Source organism: Euprymna scolopes, chromosome 35, assembly GCF_053919585.1.
Source record: "Euprymna scolopes isolate OS-2025 chromosome 35, ASM5391958v1, whole genome shotgun sequence".
NCBI classification, from domain to species: domain Eukaryota; kingdom Metazoa; phylum Mollusca; class Cephalopoda; order Sepiida; family Sepiolidae; genus Euprymna; species Euprymna scolopes.
In genome coordinates, this window is record NC_136516.1 from 76,583,478 (window position 1) to 76,604,737 (window position 21,260).

The 21,260-nt window shown below is 35.0% G+C and overlaps 1 protein-coding gene across 1 annotated transcript in view; it reads right to left on the reverse strand.

Annotated features, from left to right (window-relative positions):
* LOC145259956 (unconventional myosin-Ia-like) overlaps positions 1-21,260 on the reverse strand; it is a 1,146,131-nt gene that overhangs the window by 271,298 nt on the left and 853,573 nt on the right. The window contains exon 5 of the mRNA XM_080117933.1: positions 7,715-7,819. Within this exon, the coding sequence (XP_079974059.1) occupies positions 7,715-7,819 (105 nt within the window). The remainder of the gene's footprint in view (positions 1-7,714; positions 7,820-21,260) is intronic.

Below are 21,260 nucleotides of genomic sequence, written 5' to 3' on the forward strand. Positions count from 1 at the left end.
ATCAGAGAACGCATAGAATCGCAAAAGATAGGAACTCGTGATTTCTGAAAAATCTATAGTAGTGCAGTAAATACAAGGCAATCACTAATTTCCCCACTATTTAACAAGAAAGTCGCATGCACAGTAATGAAAAGGCGGAACTGCTTGCCTGGCGATTCGCCTCCAACTATACCTTAGAGCCAATAAACAACTCCCTCCCAATTTTCCCCATGCAGACCGAAGCCACACTCGATGATGTAAAAATCCCCCTTTCTAATGTCCGCAATATCATAAAAAACTTGGACATCTCTAAGGCATGTGGGCCTGATCTCATCCCTACTATACTAATTAAGAAATGCTCAGTTGAGCTAGCTCCCATACTTTCCAAGCTCTACAATAAATGCCTTGCTGAATCTTGCTTTCTTAAATGCTGGAAGATGGCCTCTATGGTGCCAGTATACAAGAATTCTGGTGAAAGGATTGACCCTCTCAATTATCACCCTATCAGTCTCCTCTCCCTCTTTGCTAAAATCTTTGAGACCTTAATCAATCAAGCACTAGTTCACCATCTCACAAAAGCTAATCTTCTCTGTGACAAACAGTATGGATTTAGACAATGTTGTTCTACTGTAGATGTTTTAACAGTCATCTCTAAACGCATATACCATGTATTGAATAAGACAAGCGAAGCCAGGGCTGTAGTCATTGATATATCCAAGGCCTTTGACAAAGTCTGGCACGAAGGGCTGCTAATGAAAAATAAATCATACGGTATAACTCGACATATACTCAATATAATTAGATCCTTCTTAGACAATAGGACTATCTCAGTTGTCGTTGATGGACGTACATTCAAACAGCATAATATTAATATGGGAGTGCCTTGAGGATCGATCCTTGAGCCTTTATTATTCCTGACATTCATTAACGGCCTCCCTGTTTGAGATGGATATATTTGCTGATAATACAATGTTCTATAATATGCACGAGGGAATAATTAATGTACAAAAATCTAAGAAAAGAGCAGAATAGTTAGAAAATGCCCTCCTCCTCATTCTCTTTCTACTGTTTACCTCCAGACAATAGTGGAATGGGGCTGTAAATGGATGGTAAATTTTAATGTTAGTAAGATAAAACTGCTCTCCTTTAACAATTACAAGACGCCTCTCCAACCAACAATATCTATGACAAATAACACCCTACCTGAGAATTTTTCCTTTATGAACTGGAATACATTGAAGATATTGCGAAGGCTGTTACAAAGAAGGTGGGTTCCCTTTATCATGCTAGAGGGCCACTCGCACCTGAGAGTATCCTATATCTCTACAAGGCCATGTTCTTTTCACAACGTTTCTCTTTGCACAAGAATCCATGATGTAATGGATAAAGTACGAAGTAAGGTTTGTTCTAAGTGACACTCTTCTGAAATTTGAAGACTCAATCCACAGCGGGGGGGGGGGCATACTAAGAATACAATTGTGTATTGCTTTAAACTTTTACCTGGTTATTTGTTATGGAATGAGAGCATGCTACCCCCATGGATTAAATAATGGGTTCCACTCGAAAGTTTGTAGAGATTCTAGAGTTCAGCAGAAAGTTTTTCAAGTTTAACAAAATATACCTGAAGAAGGCATGGGGTTACATCAACCGAAACATTGTGAGAATAACAATAAAGATAAGAACAGTAGTCCGAATAATCCAAATAATACAAAATCTCCTCAATGGCCAATGCGATATTCTTAAAGAGCTATTATTCACTTCTCCACCAGGAAGCAGTTGGTATTTATTTGCTTCCCCGCAAAAGCAAATTATACACAAAGTCGTTTTTTAATTTTGGGGAAAACCAGCTCCCCCAAAAAGGGGACACTCTCGTAGTGTCCAAATAAATAGCAATTGTCTCGATATGAAGGGTCTCCCCCAAATTGACCAAAACCTAATTACTTACGTGATAAGTGAACACACAAACATTTACTAATTGAAAATAACTTTGTTGAAAATAATCTGTTTATGAAATTGTAGATATAAAAATGTTTTCGCATTTTCAAAATTCTGTTTATACTTTTGTCAGCACTTGCTAACTGGTGACCCCTCTATTCTCTTAATATTTCATTTATTTCCATTTTTATATGCATGCACATACATCTTTTATTTTCTTCCTTTGCCAAAACATAACTCTTATACTCAAATTTATATTAAATTGTCAGTGTGGTTCTTGGCAAAATTCACAGATGGCAATATCGCCCAATATGACCTCTACCAAAGAACACGGTTATATAGACAACCGATATACAACATATACGCATATTATATGTTGTATAGATCGTTACACAATAATATTGTTCATACTATGAATATTTTGACTGGTGACTATTGGCACAGCTTTCTTCACCAAACACGAATTTGCATAAATTGATATTTACTGGTATGAAAATAATTTTTATATTCTTACAAAAAAAAAAAAAAACAAAAAAAAAACAACAAAAAAAACTATATTTTAAATAGCACTTGCTAATTGATGACCCCTCTAGTCTCTTAATCGTTTATTTCTATTGGAAGTTTCGTATATATCCTCCATTTTCTTTCTTTACTGAAACATATCTTTTATACTTAATTCATATTAAATGTCAGTATGGTTCTTGGCAATACCCACAAATCGTCGTCCAAAATGGTCATATCAGGGACAGGGACATGTCAAAAATCTTGAAAAACGATCACCACTTATCAAAGCCCGGAAGCCACTCAGGGATAAGGGTTATTGCAAGTACATTACGTTAGTAGTGTGGACATTTGATGAAGTGTTTACTTAAGGGGGCGGTTCATTAGGAATTTGTTAACGTTGGACTTGAGCACATCCAAGTTGTAGTCCGGTGGGAAGCAGGCAGACGGAACAGAGTTCCACAGGCGTGCAGTTCCAAGAAAGAAGCTTTGCTCATGGAATCCGCGTTTTGATTTAGGCACAGATATAGAGTGGGGGAAATTTTTCACAGTGGATTCAGCTAGACGGGTGTTTTTCGTGAAAGATTGGCGAGGGGGGACCAGAGATTGGAGTTCAGACGAGCACCTGCCATGGAAATAACGATAAAACAAGGATAGGCTCGCAACGTCTCTTCTGTGGGAGAGAGGTTGCAGGGTAGAGAAAAGGGCATCCCCCACTAAGCCACGAAGTCTATTTTGTACTCTGTCAAGGCAGGATAGGCAGTTTTTAGCAGCTCCTGCCCAGATATGGCAACATTTGTTGATAACCCGAAGTCAGAGTTACATATTTCAATGCCTCTTGATTGTATCATGTTTTTATGTGATATAAAAAGGAAACACCACACGTCGACCAGATCAAACCACAGGCATCTGCACATGTTGTTGTTGCTGTTTTTTTTTTTTGTTTTTTTTCAAATTATTTTTTCTTCAGTCTTGTAAGTTTTTTTAAATTATTTTTTTTATTGCGTTTTCACCCCAAACAAGGCACAGTGCCACTTTGATGTAGGAGGGTGAGATTAACTGTAACTCTTTAGGAAGTACAGAGGCCAATCTTTGTTTTAATTGAGAAGGAAACATAGTATGATGATGATGATGATGAAGAGTTAAACAGTAGTAGTAGTAGAAAGAGGAGGAGAAAGATGACAAGGAGTTAAATAGTAGGGAAATGACGAGATGAGAGGAAGATGAGAAGGTTAATAGAAAGCTGAAGAGACAACAAATGGAAGGAGAATGAGGAAGTAACACAACGGGAGAAGGGTGAGGAGGTAAATAATAGTAGGAGGATGTAAATGGTAGTAGTAGGAGGTAAACAATGAGAAAAGGAGTTAAATAGTGAAAGTAATAGCAGATAATAAATAGCATTAGTAGTAGGATGAGGACTAGGACCTAAGCAGTACAAAGAGGTGGGTAAGAGGTAAACAGTAGAAAGAGGATGAGGAGGTAAATAGTAGTAGTAGGAGGTAAACAGTAGAAAGAGAATGAGGAGGAGGTAAACAGTATGAAGAAGAGTTAGATATTGGAAGTAAGAGAGAAAGAAAGTAAATAGCAATAGTAATAGTAGAATTGGGAGGTAAGCAGTGGAAATAGGATAAGAAGGTAAGTAGTAGTAGAGAAAAACAATAGAAAAGGATGAGGAGGTAAACAGTAGTAGTAGGAGGTAAATAGTAGAAAAAGGAATTAAATAGTGGAAGTTAGATGAGAAAGTAAATAGTAGTAGGAGGAGAATTAGGAGGTAATCATTAGAAAAATAATGATGTGACTATTAGGAATTAAGTAGTTGTAGTAGTAGCAGTAGTAGTAGGAGGAGGTGGAGGAGGAGGAGGAGGAGGAAAATGACCGAGGTGTGTAAAAAAATAATAGTAGAAGGAAGAGGTAAAAATGAATAGCTGGATGGAAAACATGAGGCTGCGAATACAAAGAATCTTTCTAAACACAGATTTTCTTTCAAACTTTTTGCAATTCATGGTCAAAAAGATCGGATTTTGTCAGCCATTTTTGTTGTTGTTTTTCAGCTGAGACGACGTTTCAATTCAAAGAATCCAATTTAGTTTTGTAGAAGATTTTGATCTACGTCTGAATTCTGTGATTGAATCCTTTTATTTATTTTGAGGATCGGTAATAAGGGAGGTAGGTGGCTGAGCGGGTTGCTTTTAAACCTGAATTGCTACTTTCCCCCTTCTCACATGATCTGTCCAGCTGTTGGTCAATGTTGTTTTGTACTGTTTTAAAGTATAGTTTATTGTTTAAATGGAGAATCAAGTCTGTATGGATTCAAAGAAATTGATTTAGAGCCAGAGAAACCAAAGAATGAAAAAGAGAGGGATGGATGGAAAGGAGAGAGAGGGACGGAGGGAAAAGGAAGAGGGATGGAGAGGAAGTAGAGAGGAATAGAGAGAAAGGAGAGAAGGTTGGAGGGAAAGGAGAGAAGGTTGGAGGGAAAGGAGAGAAGGTTGGAGGGAAAGGAGAGAAGGTTGGAGGGAAAGGAGAGAGAGAAAGGGAAAGGAAAGAGGGAGAGGGAAAGGAAAGAGGGAAAGGAAAGAAAGAGGGAAAGGAAAGAAAGAAGGAAAGAAGAGAGACAGTGGGAAAGGAGAAAGAGAGTAGGAAAGGAGAGAGAGAGGGGGAAAGAAGAATACAGAGATGAGGGGAGAAGAAGAGAGGAGAGGGAGAGAAGAATATCGCCAAAGAAGGAAAGCTAATGGAGAAAGAAGAGATGAAGATAAATAAAGGAAAGAGTGGGGGAAGAAAAGGAAACAAGGCACAAAATCAGAAAGAAAGAAAGAAAGAAAGAAAAGAGAGAGTAAAACGTGGTTGTAGGAGGAAATGAAACGTCAGAATTATAGAACACAAGAAAAAGAAAGTAATAAAATTTAGGATTACAGAGAAAAGCAAAGCAAATTTTCTATTCTGCATAAATAAAACAGTAAATGTATGTATGTCTGTGTAAATATTTAACCGATAAACTTTTAAACTATTGGTCACATAACACTGAAATTAACAGGAAATAATAATCATACATCAAGGATCGTTTATAACGAGTAAAACTATTTGGATACATGAATAATATATACTTTGGGGTAATTACGCCAAGTCCAGGATAATTGCACCAACTTACTAAAAGTGCTCTTTTGGCATATAAGGAGCACTTTTTTTTTTTAGTTGGTGCAATTATCCCCAGATTTGGTGCAATTAACCCAAAGAAATATGTCGGCAAGTTGAAATACAAAATATTCATTTTAACTTGCTAACATATTTCTATTACTTTTGTGCATGTGAAAACGGATTCATAGCTTGAAGTGGTTTAATTTTAAGCCCTTCTTATCTATCTGTCGAAAGTAGGAGTGCTAAATGTTTTGGTTTCAACTTTTTGAAAATCACTACTATATATTGGGTACAATATAATAATCAATAGAGTATTGGGTCTATAATAAGAAATACAAAATCTGTATATATCAACTCGCAGACTGCCCGGCATTGTCCAGTCATAAAATGTGCTTAAATATGATATTTTAACTTATGCAGATGAGATGGATAAGAAAACAAGAATTTAACCGACTTTAACACGTAAATTTTGCACATGCGTAGAAGAGCACTTTAAGTCGACTTAAGCCTGCTAAGTTTCAATTTTAAACTCTAGTAGCTATTTTTACAATCTGAAAACCAAATCGAATTTGTTCCGCATGCCACAATTCTCTATATATCAAGTTTCAAGTTTGTAGACCAAAAATTGACAAAGTAATTTGGCAGAGACCGTTCCACACACACAAACAGAGGCAAGGTCACTTATATATATATATATATATATATATATATATACGTATGTGTATGTATAGATAAAAAAAATCAAGTTACAAACTGAATAATTCTGTAAATTTAAAGTATTAATACTAATAATTAATAGACAATCCTAACCAGATGAAAAAGCTCAATATTAGAGCTAGAGCATTGATATGATAAAATCAATTTAAACTCTGTAAATTAAAATTGACAACAATTTATTATTCGACAAGGAATATAAGTGGAAAACTTAAAATTTTCCTTAACCCATGGAGTTTCCTCAGAGGAAAATAGCAATATAATATTCCTAGGCAAGCTATAATTTTCCTGGTTAACACATAAATTAAAAACTAAATATGAGAAAAGTTACATTTGTATAAAAGTTGATAATAATGCAGAATCGCATAGCTTAAAAGGATATTTTAAATTAAGTCTAGGCTCGATGAAGAAAAATGTGAAAATGTGATGCAATCCAAAGAGAATATTTACTGGTTAAGTATAGAAATGCAAGTGAAATAGTCACATAATAATTGTAATTGAGTGATGTTTTCATGGGAAAAGATTCTAAGTGAAAAAGTTAATATTGGCCTCAGAACAAGAGAGAAAAAAAGTAAACTCGTACGCTTCCAGCAGGTGAAACATTTAGAAAGAATTATGTTAATAACTAAGAGAAGGAAATGATAATATAGTAAGGTTTCGGCCAGACGTTCTATTTTTGGAACAAATTCAAACTAGTTACTGACCATAAGATGTCAAAATGACATAGAATTTGAGCATGGAGAGGGAAAGGGGAACCTTGATTGTCTAGTCTGATAGATCAAAAGGGTGGGTGGAAAAGAAATATGATAAAATATGCCGCAAGATTTTTATGTCTGCATAAACCACTACATTACTACAAACTCTATTGAAATAAGGAAATAATCTTGTGTGTATTGTATTCCTTCTTTTAATAATAAATTTTGTAAATTTTAAGTTGCATAATTTAACTCCCCTTATATATATAAACTGTGGACCTTGCTTGCTAGCATCGTGTCTTCGACGATCTGTCAATTCCATCTTTTAAAAAGGGATGACACGTGAATTTATATATATATATATATATATATATATATATATATATATATATATGCATAGATATGTGCGTGGTTCACAGGCAAAGGAATGAGAGTGGAGAACTGCATGTTTTGGTTTCGATTCTAGCTAATGGCATTCAAGTCATATATACATTTTTTTTTTTAGTTTTGATCTCACTACTATATATTAGGTCTAATAAAATAATCGGTAGAGAATTGTCCCCATAATAATAAATACATAATCTGCATGAATTAAAATATATTTAACCATATTTTACGACTGGACTACGTTCTAATATTATATTATAAATCATTAGATTTTATTTTTTAAACTTGACCTGTTTTTTTCTTATGATAAGAGTGAAAGAAATGTAGAGCGATTAAAAATAAAAAAAAAAGGACAAGTTGCTCACCTTCAAGAACTGGGTTGGACAATAATAGCTGCTCTTTGACATGGTCAATATCCTGGCCTTTCCCGGACACTTCAGCCACGTACTGCATAATCACTTTACTGGCTTCTGCGAATATAAAACACAAGAAAAAAACATCACTGTAAAAAATTAGAAAATAAGGGAACTAAAAAGGGTTCTTGGGCTTCGGGCCAAGATCAAAGTGTAGTATCTGTTCTTCAGATGCTGCACTTCACACTTTTTTTTTGGTCTCGGTTAGTGGCGGAGAAATCCGTTATGACTGATACATGTTTTTCATTTTTGTTACTAACCAGAGTGCCCCTTTTTGGGGAGCCGGTTTCTCGCCTCCCCCTATTAAAAACCGACCCTGTGTCTAACTCTTCCCCCGTGGAGAGGCAAGTAAACAAAACAAAGAAAAAAAGAAAAACGGAAACTATTTCTGAATGTGTTTGAGTTTCAAGAGGAATTGATATCAAGACTATCTGTAATTCTTTAAGTATTTAAGAATTCTTTTCGAAATTTCAACTTAGAATCTTTGGCAGACTTCTTTTACGGCAAATCAGCTTTTACCTTGTTATTTAATGCCGAATCCAATAATTTTGGAAACAGGTTTTATGCTTCAAGTTATTTATATCTTCAAATATTTATTCATGGAGTTTGGTTTGGCTGTTTTGTTTTACAGCTTATCATACTATGGTCATCACACATCTCCCTATAATCTGGAGAGTACAGGGAGATGTGTATAGAAGAGGAAACTTCGATGGTATGGTCACATTGTAAGAATGGATGAGAGTTCTTGGGTAACTGTAGATGTAGAACAGTTGAGGTTGCAGCTTCAGTTTATCAGTGTAGGTCAAAGAAAATACAAGAGGACGTGATAAGAATCCATCTTTATCACTTCCTTCTATAAATACTTTTACGGAAATTGCTCCAGACAAGACGTAAAGCCACTTAATGACCTAAAATGGAGTACTGTTGCTATATCTGGACGGGAGCTGCTCGGGGTACCCTATCCTGTCTTGACAAAGTTAAAAAACAGCTTTGAAATTTAGTAGGTGATGCCCTTTTCTCTTCCATGCAACCTCTTTCACAAAAACCACTCGTCTGGCTACAACAACTATGAACAATTTCCCCACTTTCTATCTATGCCTAAATCTAAACACAAATTCCATGAACAAAGCTACTTTCCTAGAACTGCCTCTGCCTGTGAAATTCTGATCTACTCGCTTGCTTTGCAGCTGGCTACAATATGGTCATTTACAAGTTCAATGTAAACAAGTACTTGTTGAACTATCCTGGTAAATAATCCATTTCTACGCTATTTCCAACAATAACGATCAATACACTGTTGTCCCAGTGACCACCATACACTCATTAACCTTTATCCTCGAGTGGCCTTCGGGCCTTGATAAATGATGACCGCTTTGTAAAAAAAATTAAAAAAAATGTAAGGAGCTGACAAGAACAAAAAGATGATTATCGCAAAGACAAGAGATGTCTACTGACCTTAGTCTTGAAAAGACCAAACTTAAAAGTAGAGGGAAAACAGTCAGCAGGAAGAGAGTTCCACAAGCTCGTGGTTCTTGGAAAGAAGCTACTGGAATAGGATGCTGTATTACAATGAGATATTAAAACAGCGAATCGATGAAGAGCACTAGATCGATGAGTCAAATGAGCTGGAACAATAGAAGCAGGGAACAGATCAGATAATTCTGAAGAACACATGACATAATAGTATTTATAGAAAAGACTGAGACTAGCAACATTACGTCTGTAAGAGAGAGGTTGCAGAGAAGAACAAAGAGTGAGGCCAATTAAATTTAGATACGTTTCTGCATCTTATCAAGAACTCTCAAATGTGACAGACATTCACCAGCCCAAATAAGACAGCAGTACTCCATATATGGAGTCTGATAGTAGATTTGTAGAAATAGATAATAGGCTTAGGTATGAGAAAGTGTTTAGAATGTTATTTTTTTATCTTCCCTGTCAAATGATCCTATGCTATGTCATCCATTCTTTCAATGTGAGCAAACTAAAGTCCGTTCTTTGACACACGTCTTTGTATACTGTCCAGATTTAATCTTTCTTTAGGAGTCATACTGTATCGTTAAACTAACAATTTTGCAAGTAAATTCGACATACTGTTGTTACAAACTTCTCCAACTTCAAAATTCGACACATTGCTGTCAAAACTTCCAACTTCAAAACTTGACACACTACTGTCAAAAACTTCCAACTTCAAAATTCGAAACACTGCTGTCAAAAACTTCCAACTTCAAAATTCGACACACTACTGTCAAAAACTTCCAACTTCAAAACTCGACACACTACTGTCAAAAACTTCCAACTTCAAAACTTGACACACTGCTGTCAAAAACTTCCAACTTCAAAATTCGACACACTGCTGTCAAAAACTTCCAACTTCAAAACTCGACACACTACTGTCAAAAACTTCCAACTTCAAAACTCGAAACACTGCTGTCAAAAACTTCCAACTTCAAAACTTGACACACTACTGTCAAAAACTTCCAACTTCAAAATTCGAAACACTGCTGTCAAAAACTTCCAACTTCAAAATTCGACACACTACTGTCAAAAACTTCCAACTTCAAAACTTGACACACTACTGTCAAAAACTTCCAACTTCAAAATTCGAAACACTGCTGTCAAAAACTTCCAACTTCAAAATTCGACACACTACTGTCAAAAACTTCCAACTTCAAAACTCGACACACTACTGTCAAAAACTTCCAACTTCAAAATTCGAAACACTGCTGTCAAAAACTTCCAACTTCAAAATTCGACACACTGCTGTCAAAAACTTCCAACTTCAAAACTCGACACACTACTGTCAAAAACTTCCAACTTCAAAATTCGAAACACTGCTCTGAAAAACTTCCAACTTTAAAATTCGAAGCACTGCTGTCAAAAACTTCCAACTCCAAAATTTGACACTCTTTCAAGTTGACGTGCACACGCCCACGTACATAGCACACACCTTTTTCCAACTTGTCTTCTGTTTGCTTCACGTCCGTTTTTATTCACCTGTCTCATTTGCATTCACGTGACTGTCAATCATAAAACCAACTGAGTGTCGCCATTTTAGCCTTTCTTTTGTTGTTGTTACACAACCGAACCTTGGAAGCACACACACATGCTGAGTAAGTTACGATTTTCTCTACAATGTAATTCTCATATCATTTCTCTCCATGCAACACATGTCCTCAACCCTCACTGCCCAGCTTTCACCTCCATACAGCATCACATTGAGTGCATATCCTTGGCCAACAGTGGTAATGCTCTGCTGGTTAGTAATGATGTAACAAAACCACTGACATGTATACAAATGACCAAGCCGTGGCGTGAGTGACGTCACAGAAAAAAATGGATGTATAGACATCGAGATCAGGAAGAGAAAAAAAAGCGAGAAAGCATGTGTTCGTGCAAAATGGACCCTTAACAAGACGCAAAACTCGTTAATCCTTCCGAACCTTTGCTTAAACGAATTACACACATAACTGGTTATAGTTGCAGTCTAAGAAGCTGTTAATTGACCCAGAGTGGGAAAATGCAAGTATGCGACCAGATTATATTGGTTTTGAAAATACATGTCAGAGGCTTTGTGTTGAAACGACCGGCAATAAATATTTTTCAACAGAAAAAAAACAAAAACAAACAAACTCGTGTCGAATTTTTTTTTTGTGCGTGTGTAATAACGGTGTAGAGAACCACGGTAATAAGCACCCACGGTTGGTCTGTACTGTCTGTAGAGAAGCACTGGCACTCAAACCCGAAACCCATTCGATACAAAAAAAAAGAAGATAAATGCAAATTAAAACACTATTGTAGTTCGAGAGAGCAGTATAAGAGGACATTTATTTTATTCCATGGGAGTGAGATTATTTCGCGCACGTCAGTTGGGAAGAGGATGAAAAGAAAAAATATGACGGCTGATTAGCAGAGAACAAATCGAGTGGTGGAAGAGATGTGACGAAAATAATGCAAAACGTGACTTATGCAAGCGACAGTGCCTCTGCCCATCTTGTCTGGTGTTGGAATAAAGAACGGAAAAAGAAAACTTTCGTCTATAGACAGTTTATTAATATATATATGACATTAATTTGCATATGAGGACAATGGCTGCTGTGAAAAAGAATGAAGGGGAAAACAGAGGACAGTCTTCTTTTTTGGACAAATGAGAGAGAGGGAGAGAGAGAGAGAGAGAACGGTCAGTGAAGGTTACAGCTGAAGTCGGCAAGATGGAGTTTGGGCGAATTAATTAATTAGTTAATTAATTAGTTTGTCAATTTGTCAAAAATAAGGAAGTAAAAACAAAGTATTTGTGTGAATTTTATAAAGTCATCCTATGATCCAAATGAAGGAGGGTCAGTCATAATATAAAGGTAATCCAAAATATTGGGGGGGGGAGTTAAAATAAGGTAATCTGAAATTGGAAACGGGTAAAGGTAATCCAGAAATAAGAAAGGGTCCAAAAAAGATAATTCAGAACGGGGAAAGGATTCAATTAATTATTATTTCTTTAATTTCAGTTTTATTCAAAAGAATGGATTAACTTTATGGCGTGGGAGAAATGCGATTACAGCGTCAATGTCGTTTGTTGTAAACTCACAAGAATTTACGTGACTAAACTAGGGATTAATTCCGGAAAAAATATTGCTCGATTACAAATATATATATATATATATATATATATATATATATATATATATATATATATATATAGACAACCTTTCACTTTGTTTCTTTGCAAGAATTTTATGCACAATGTCGGATCGGAGTTAAAACGTTACAAAACGTTACAATGATAAAAAGGTATTTTTTCAGATTAGGTCCACCTCCACAATTTTCTTTTAAATGACGACTTGAATAGGTTTTCGACTATGCTGAATACGAATATCGCATTGAAATTTTGCAGAAATAAGTAGTTCTCGAGATATAAAAAGTTGTATTATGCATTGTGTTCTTCGGCGGCAATCCCAGAAATGTGTTTCCGGTAGGCGGCAGTCTCAGTAGATTTGTTTATGGCGCTCGTGCGTAACAAAAATGGCAGCCGAAGAACACAATGCATAATACAACATTTTATATCTCGAGAACTACTTATTTCTGCAAAATTTCAATGCGATATTGGTATTCAGCATAGTCGAAAACCTTTAAAAGTCGTCATTTAAAAGAAAATTGTGGAGGTGGACCTAATCTGAAAATTCTTGAAAATTACTCCATCCATTCTTAATGCTTGGAATCACACTAGCATCAGCCCCCTCCCCTTATGCTCCAAGGATATTACTTAAAGCCATAAAAAATCTGAACAATATCCTTGAAATTCAAATGCCAGTTTATTTCCGTAATATTGAGTTCGAGTAATTATTTTACCCTATGTAAATTTATGCAGGATAAATTCTGTTTTACAGAATACTGAACAAACTAATTCTTTGAAACATAAAGACATGAAATAGATATTATGTCGGCAATGTTAAGGACTTTCAAGACTCCAAAAAAAAAAAAAAAAAAATTCTGGTTTCTGTAATAAATAATTGAATAGCAAAGTCAAAACAAAAAACAAACAAACAAAAAACAAAATTCTCAAAGCATTTCCCAGAAACAAAAAAAAAAAAAAAAAAAAAAAAAAATCGGCCAGAAACCAAGAAATGAAACATAAAACTTATTTAAAATTTCAGTCAGCGTTGTAAGAAATCCAAGCAAATTGATTATACCATAAAAATACTATGCTGATTTCTATGTTTCTGCTTTGGTAAAATGAAAAATATTATATTATTTTTCTTCTATCATGAAAATAACCTCATTTCTGAGTCCATAACCTCTTAACATGCTTCCGGTATGCTTATATATAAATACAGTAGATGACAGCAACAAACAAAGTGTGTAAAAAAATGTACGCCCTATGTTTATGTTATGTTTCTATTCGTTTTTATGCTAAAGTATCTTCTATTCTGAAATGTTATTAAGCTTATGGTGCTCACTAGGTTATATTTGACTCCTCTCTGCTAAGTTTTTTTTTTTTTTTTTTTTTTTTTTTGCATTTCATAATGTTTATTTCTTTAAAATTTTTTTCCATTTTTACGATCAAGAAACTTGTGCCTAAAATAAACCATGCTTTGAAGTTTTGATTGTTAAAAAGCGTTTATCTGACTGTCCATGATTTTCATACGTTTTCAATAAACGTATACGCATCTCAAAAATGTACTCACACTTCAACAGTTATCAGCGTTGTCTGAAGAATAATGGTCATCAATGTGAACATTTGTCAACATGATTCTTCAATTATATTTGTCTTCTGAGTTCGATTTTATTCCATTTCACTCTATGCTCATAAATAAAAGTTTTATCGTCATTCGAAGTGTGAGTACATTTTTACACTTTTTTTGGGCACTTTGTGTTATAAAATGTTCCCAAGACACTATCACCGGAAATTTGTCGATTTAGCAAAAATATAATAACGCAAGAGGAAGTAAAAATAAAGTATTCGTGTGAATTTTATTAAGTCGTCTTATGATCCAAATGAAGAAGGGTCATTCATCATAAAGGTAATTCAAAATATGGGGTGGGGGTGGGGTTAAAATAAGGTAATCTGAAATTGGAAACGGGTAAAGGTAATCCAGAAATAAGGCAGGGTCCCAAAAATATAATCCAGAACGGGGAAAGGGTTCCAAAAAGATAATCAAGAAGGAAGAAAGGGTACCAAAAAAAGTTATTCAAACCGAGAAGGGGTCCAAAAAAGATAACCCAGAATGGCAAGAGGGACCAAATAAAATAATCCAAAATAGAGAAGGGGTCTAAAAAAGATAATCCAGAATGGCAAGAGGGGCCAAATAAAATAATCCAAAATCGAGAAGGGGTCCAAAAAAGATAATCCAGAATGGCAAGAGGGGCCAAATAAAATAATCCAAAATGGAGAAGGGGTCCAAAAAAGATAATCCAGAATGGCAAGAGGGGCCAAATAAAATAATCCAAAATGGAGAAGGGGTCCAAAAAAGATAATCCAGAATGGCAAGAGGAGCCAAATAAAATAATCCAAAATCGAGAAGGGGTCCAAAAAAGATAATCCAGAATGGCAAGAGGGGCCAAATAAAATAATCCAAAATGGAGCAGGGGTCCAGATAAGGTAATCCAAAATGGGAAGGGGTCCAAAAAGATAATCCAAAATTGGGAAGGAGTCCAAATAAGGTTTTGTTTGTTTGTTTAACCAGCATATCGACCTTCTTTGGGTCATTTAATGCTGTATATAAAATTAAGATTTTTAGAGTTGATTTTTACTGGGTATATTCGAACAATGTTTTGGAATAGTTTGTTATTTGATGGTATTTATATTTTATGGTAAAGATTTGCTCTTTTTACACAACAACTTCTGGGAGGCTTATAAGCCTATAAACCCCCACTAAAATTTAGACATAAAAAATTAGACTTACAATATTATCTTAAATTCAAATCAAACCCCCCAAATTCTGCCTATCAATGCATTTTCAATCCCAGGTACACACATCTATTCAAAAAAAAAAAAAAAAGAAAAAAAAAAGAAAAAGAAAATGGAATTAAACCCTTTGGTCTTTACATGGAAGAAACGATAAAACCACTTATAGACAACTCAATAGATTAAACCAGCATCCACGAGGAAAACTTCACAAAACTCCCACCCTGGCTGTTTAATCAACCTAAAATTATATTAGACTTGATAATCTATATAATTATAAAACCCAATGACCTTGTAACGAGTGTTGTAACCCAACATCCTGTTTACGACCTCTGGTTGCGCATGCGTACATAAACAAATAATCAACGTGACAATAAAACGTATTGTTTTACTGTGTACGTTTTCAGCGTCCCAATTATTTTTTTCGCGTTTAAATTATCCAAACAAACAATTGTTAATACTTTCTGCATTTTTTTTTACATCGTTCATTTCCGTATTACATTTAAGTTATTTTAACACACTTTTCTTACAAATTAATCTACTTTAACCTGTTGACAACAAATTATTTCTGAATAGATGTGTGTACCTGGGATTGAAAATGCATTGATAGGCAGAATTTTTGGGGTTTGATTTGAATTTAAGATAATATTGTAAGTCTAATTTTTCATGTCTAAATTTTAGTGGGGGTTTATAGGCTTATAAGCTTTCTATTGGGGATTTTGAATGCCCCCGAGGCAAGTCTTAATCCTGTGTGATGGATGGGTCCAGAGTTTTAAGATAACTTTTTCTGGTTAAACCATATATAAAGCTTCGATAGTTTAGTTTGGCTCTTATCAGGATTCTATATAATTTAAGGAGTGATGAGCAGTCTGATTCCCACCCAGTATTTGCTATAACCCTTAATAGCTGTGGGGTTTTGAAATATTTTTGTTTAACTATTTTCAGTGAGGGATGAAGGAATTTTTTTTTGTCAAAAATGAACACTAGAAATTTATGTTAGTTAGCTATTGCGATTTTTATTCCTTTTAGGTTGAGAGTAGGGTCATTGTGCATTTTCTTATGATTAGCGAAAGGGACACATTTAGTTCTGGTTGTCGAAAATTTAAAGCCGTTTTCTGTGGTCCATTGTCCATTGTGTTAAATTTGTTTATGCACATCTGTAGTTGGTGCTTTGAAGTATGAATATTTTATGATCTGTGGCAGATTACAAGGTCATCCACATATAAGAAGCCATTTATCTCAATGTTTACACAATTTACAATATTATTGATTTTTATATTAAAGAGGGTAACTGATAAAATACATCTTTGTGGGACTCCTCCTTTCTGTATTTTTTGTGTCTGATAGGGTTGGGCCGATTCTTACTTTAAAACTTTTATCAGACAGAAAATCTTTTATCAGAATGGGTAGCCTGCCCTTTAATCACAGATTGTATAGGTCTGTCATTGTATCCTATCACCATATTGTATCGTAAGCCTTTTCTAAATCAAAAAAGATATCTATTATATGTTCTTTTTAATGAAAGCTTCTTTGATAAAGGTTTCCAATCGGATTATGTTGTCCATTGTTTTTATTTTTGCTTCTAAAACATCTTTGTATGTTGGCAATTGAGCTGTTGGTTTCCAGATACCAGTTCAGTCGTTTATTTATCATTCTTTCAAATGTTTTGCAGAGACAAATTGTCAATGCAATTGGTTTGAAATTTTGTCGATCTGAACAGTCTTTCTCTGGCTTAGGGATGGGGATCACGATAGCATGTTCCAAAATTCATATTGACCAGGAGGAAACCTTGTACATATAAATATATAAACATACCTAATTTTATTAACGACAAATGTTGTTTCTGAATTTTTGAGATGAGGATTGATTATTCGCATCATCTAGATTCTTTGGACCTGTTCTCATCTAAAGTGCTACTTTCATAACGTTTCGGTCGATGTAACCTCCGATCTTCTTAAAGCGTATCTTGTTGAACTCGGGGAATCTTTCTTTCAAACTCGTGAATCTGCATGGAATTTCGAACGATACCCTTTATTTAATCCACACAGGAGTGGAGCGGGTAGAAGTCCTAAGTAATTCGCAATTGTATTTTGAGTGTTTTGTAAAGGAATCAATTTGTTCAGAAATCGAACGCATTTGGTAAGAAAGGAAAAAGAAGGAAGAGAGGAAGAGAGGAAGGAAGAGAGAGGGAGAGTGATGAGATAGGAGAGAAATAAGTGGGAGCAAGTAAAAAGAGATGAAATTGGAGAGGAAAGGGAGAGGAGGGTGAGAATGAGAAGAAAAGAGAATGATAGAGAGAGAGAGGGAGGAAGGAAAAGAGAGGGAGAGTGATGCGATAGGGGAAAGATAAGTGGGAGCAAGTAAAAGGAGAGATGAAATTGGAGAGGAAAGGGAGAGGAGGGTGAGAATGAGAAGAAAAGAGAATGATAGAGAGAAAGAGGGAGGAAGGAAAAGAGAGAGAGAGAGAGAGAGAGAGAGAGAGAGAGAGAGAGAGAGAGAGAGAGAGAGAGAGAGTGATGCGATAGGGGAAAAATAAGTGAGAGCAAGTAAAAGGAGAGATGAAATTGGAGAGGGAAGTGAAAGGAGGGGGAAAATGAAGAAGAAGGGAAGAGAGTGATAGAGGTGAGAGAAAGAGTGAAGGGATATATATATAGAAAGAGAAAGAAAGAGGGAGAGAGAGAGAAGGGGGGGGATGAAGAGAGATGGCATCAATTAGCATGGAGAGAGTTCCACTATACACTAATACTCTCAGTCCCAAACTAACACATTCTCCCAAAAAACACTCAGCATAAGCTACGTATAAGATTCACTCCTAACCTAATGCAGATGTTGACCTAATGATGATGATGAATTTGAGTGTTTAGGTAGAACAGTTGGGATAACAAGGTCAATTAACAAAGGAAGGCCAAGGTAAACATTGAAAGAAGTTATAAGGATGAATTTGAAAGAAAGAGGGATACATAAAGACGTAGCCAGAGATAGGTTAATTCGGAAGAGTGAGAAAGAGGAGAAAAAGAGAGGATGTGAGACAGGTAAAAGAAAGATGCGAGAAAGAGAAGCGTGAGATAAAGAAGAAGAAAGGGATAGTAAAAGAGAGGAGATTGCAAAAGGATGAGAGGAGGAGAAGGAGAGTGAGAAGGAGAGATGATGAATAGTAAGAGTGAGGAGGAGGAGGAGGAGGAGGAGGAAGCCATAGAATAGGAAAGTGTGGGGAAAAGATATGTATTAAAAATAAATGAATAAAACCGTTTCTATTATAACAAAAATATGATTGGGCTAATGCCGATTATATGGGACATTTTAATTTGAATAAAAACGAGAATAAAATAAATGGAAAAATGATAAAAAAATAAATGAAAAATAAAAAAATGGATAAAAAATAATGAGAGAAAATGAAAAAGAAAAAATGAACAAAAAAAAAAATAGAAGGCAAAACGAAAAAAAAAAAAAATGAAAAAAAAAAAAATTGATAAAATTCCATATTTCACAATTGCATTTTTGTTGGTTGGACCTGACAGTTTAAAAAGATAGAAAACAAATTGATTTCCTCAAGAACATCATTTGATTTTTATCAGTTCTTTTTCGGCAGACGGGATTCGTATTATGGACAAAGAAAAAGGCGGCTAGGCTAGGGTTAGAGAGGAGGCAGCGAGTGAGTAGGAAGAAAGAGATAACTTATTTATTCTCCACATTTTTTGCCCCTGAATTATAAATCAGTAAAAGACGTAAACTAAATTAAATTTCTTCCTTCTCTGAAGAGGTTGTAGTCGGTTTGGCTAGAAGCAAAGTGTAGTATCTGTTCTTATAGCTTACTTCATTTTCTTTTTTTGTTCTTCAGTTAGTGAAGAAGAAATCTATCTAGAGTGACGTAATTTTTATTTTTGTCTCAATCCAGAGAGCCTCTTTTTTAGGAGCTGGATTTCCTCCACGTTAGCCCGATCTTGTGACTGATCTCGTTGGGAAGCAGTAAATAGAGACACAGTAACCATAGCCTTTTGGATAGGAGCAAAGTATAGTACCTTTTCAGATACTACACTTCATGGAAGGTGACGGTGGTCTAGTTGTTAACAATTGACGAATTCAGTTTGTTACACAAACATCATTTTCACTTATGATATTGTCAACCTTTACGTGGTCTCTCCTGCAATCTCTCATGTCTTTCTAGAAAAAATTCTGACCAGAAACATATCGGGGAAACCAATGCCAACAATAGAATCTTTGGATTAATACTATATGATGATGATGATGATGACTACGTTTTATCTTTTCTGCTTCCAATCAATGAACATATCCTTCTAGATTCAGTCTGGCAAATATACCCGGTGAACTAATTGCAAGAGAGATTCAAACAATTGCACTTAAAGGGACGACCAGAATCTTAAAAAGATCTCTTGGTTGGAATATCTGAGTTAGCGGATGAATGTTTGGCATCCGGAAGGATGCTCCATACCCAGCTTAAACAAACTGATAAGAAAATTAAAAAAAAAAAAAAAAAAAGAAAAGAGAGTTATTTTTATTTTTGTCTCAATTCAAAGTAACCATTTTTGAAGAGATGGATTTCCCTCACATATAAGCAAACCTGTCAGACTCTGCCTTCGTGAAGAGGCAATAGGGACTCTAAAGAAGTGGCACTCATTTTTAATATGTTCACGTATAACAAGTAGAAGCATTTTTGTTTGTCACGCTTAAGTTTAAAAACATCTTAATGTTAATCAAATAATATGGTTCGACTTTATGAACACGATCATATCATTGCGTAAGAAAAGTGCCCTAAACATGTGCTTTCAAATATGGATTTGATTGATTCAAAAGCTATAAAATATATTAAAAAATGTTTATCACAGGTAAGCATGAATTAACATTTGTATATTTATTGTTCCATTATATTTGAAATATGGTTTTAATTCGTCTGCCACATTCAAGTTTGAAATATCATTTTGATTGGTATGCAACATTCAAGTTTGAAATATCATTTTCATTGGTCTGCCACATTCAAGTTTGAAATATCATTTTGATTGGTCTGCCACATTCAAGTTTGAAATATCATTTTGATTGGTCTGCCACATTCAAGTTTGAAATATCATTTTGATTGGTCTGCCACATTCAAGTTTGAAATAGCATTTTGATTGGTCTACCACATTCAAGTTTGAAATATCATTTTGATTGGTCTGCCACATTCAAGTTTGAAATATCATTTTGATTGGTCTGCCACATTCAAGTTTGAAATATCATTTTAATTGATCTGCCACATTCAAGTTTGAAATATCATTTTGATTGGTCTGCCAGATTCAAGTTTGAAATATCATTTTGATTGATCTGCCATATTCAAGTTTGAAATATTTTTATTGGGCTGTTAGATTTATTTTTCTGACACTTGATTCTAAATGAGTTAACAGAAACCAAAAAGAAAACAGGCGTCTAAAAAAACGGCACACAGTTTGTAAAACATATCACATACTTTGGAAAAACATTATTTTTCTGTTTTGACTATCTGAGTTAACGTTTTTAAAAAACTGACGAAACTAAGATTACGTCTATATTTGTCGGGAATCTTTCATCAGTACTAATCTTGACCTCTTGGGCTATTTGGCGAACATTTACGCGTCAAGCTTCCAAAATGGCAGCCTCGACTTGACTGACAGATGCCTCATCAATGACAGAAAGGAGTGGCTAAGTTTGGGAGTTGTTTCCACAGATATTTGGGCCACATTTGAATTCATGATGTCAGCGTTGTACAAGGTCATATAATGGGGCATCGTTTTATCATATGTTTCTTTCATTTCATCAAAAATCTCCTGTGGTATGCATGCTTTCAAATACAAAAAAAAAAAAGAAAAAAAAAGAAAGAACGAAAGAAATAGGACACTGCGCAACAACAAACAAAGAAAAATTAAGGTTTCTTCCTTTTAACAGTGGTCATCAGATGGTTCAACTTCTTGTATCAGTCTGTTCTTGAATTCCTCATTCATTTACTAACGATTCGGGAGCGGCGTCCGTCTTGCCCGATCGTAAAATACGCTTAAATATATTTTAATTCATACAGATTTCGTATGTATTATTAAAAAGAAAGAAAAATTGACTTGGGTGTCATCATCTAGA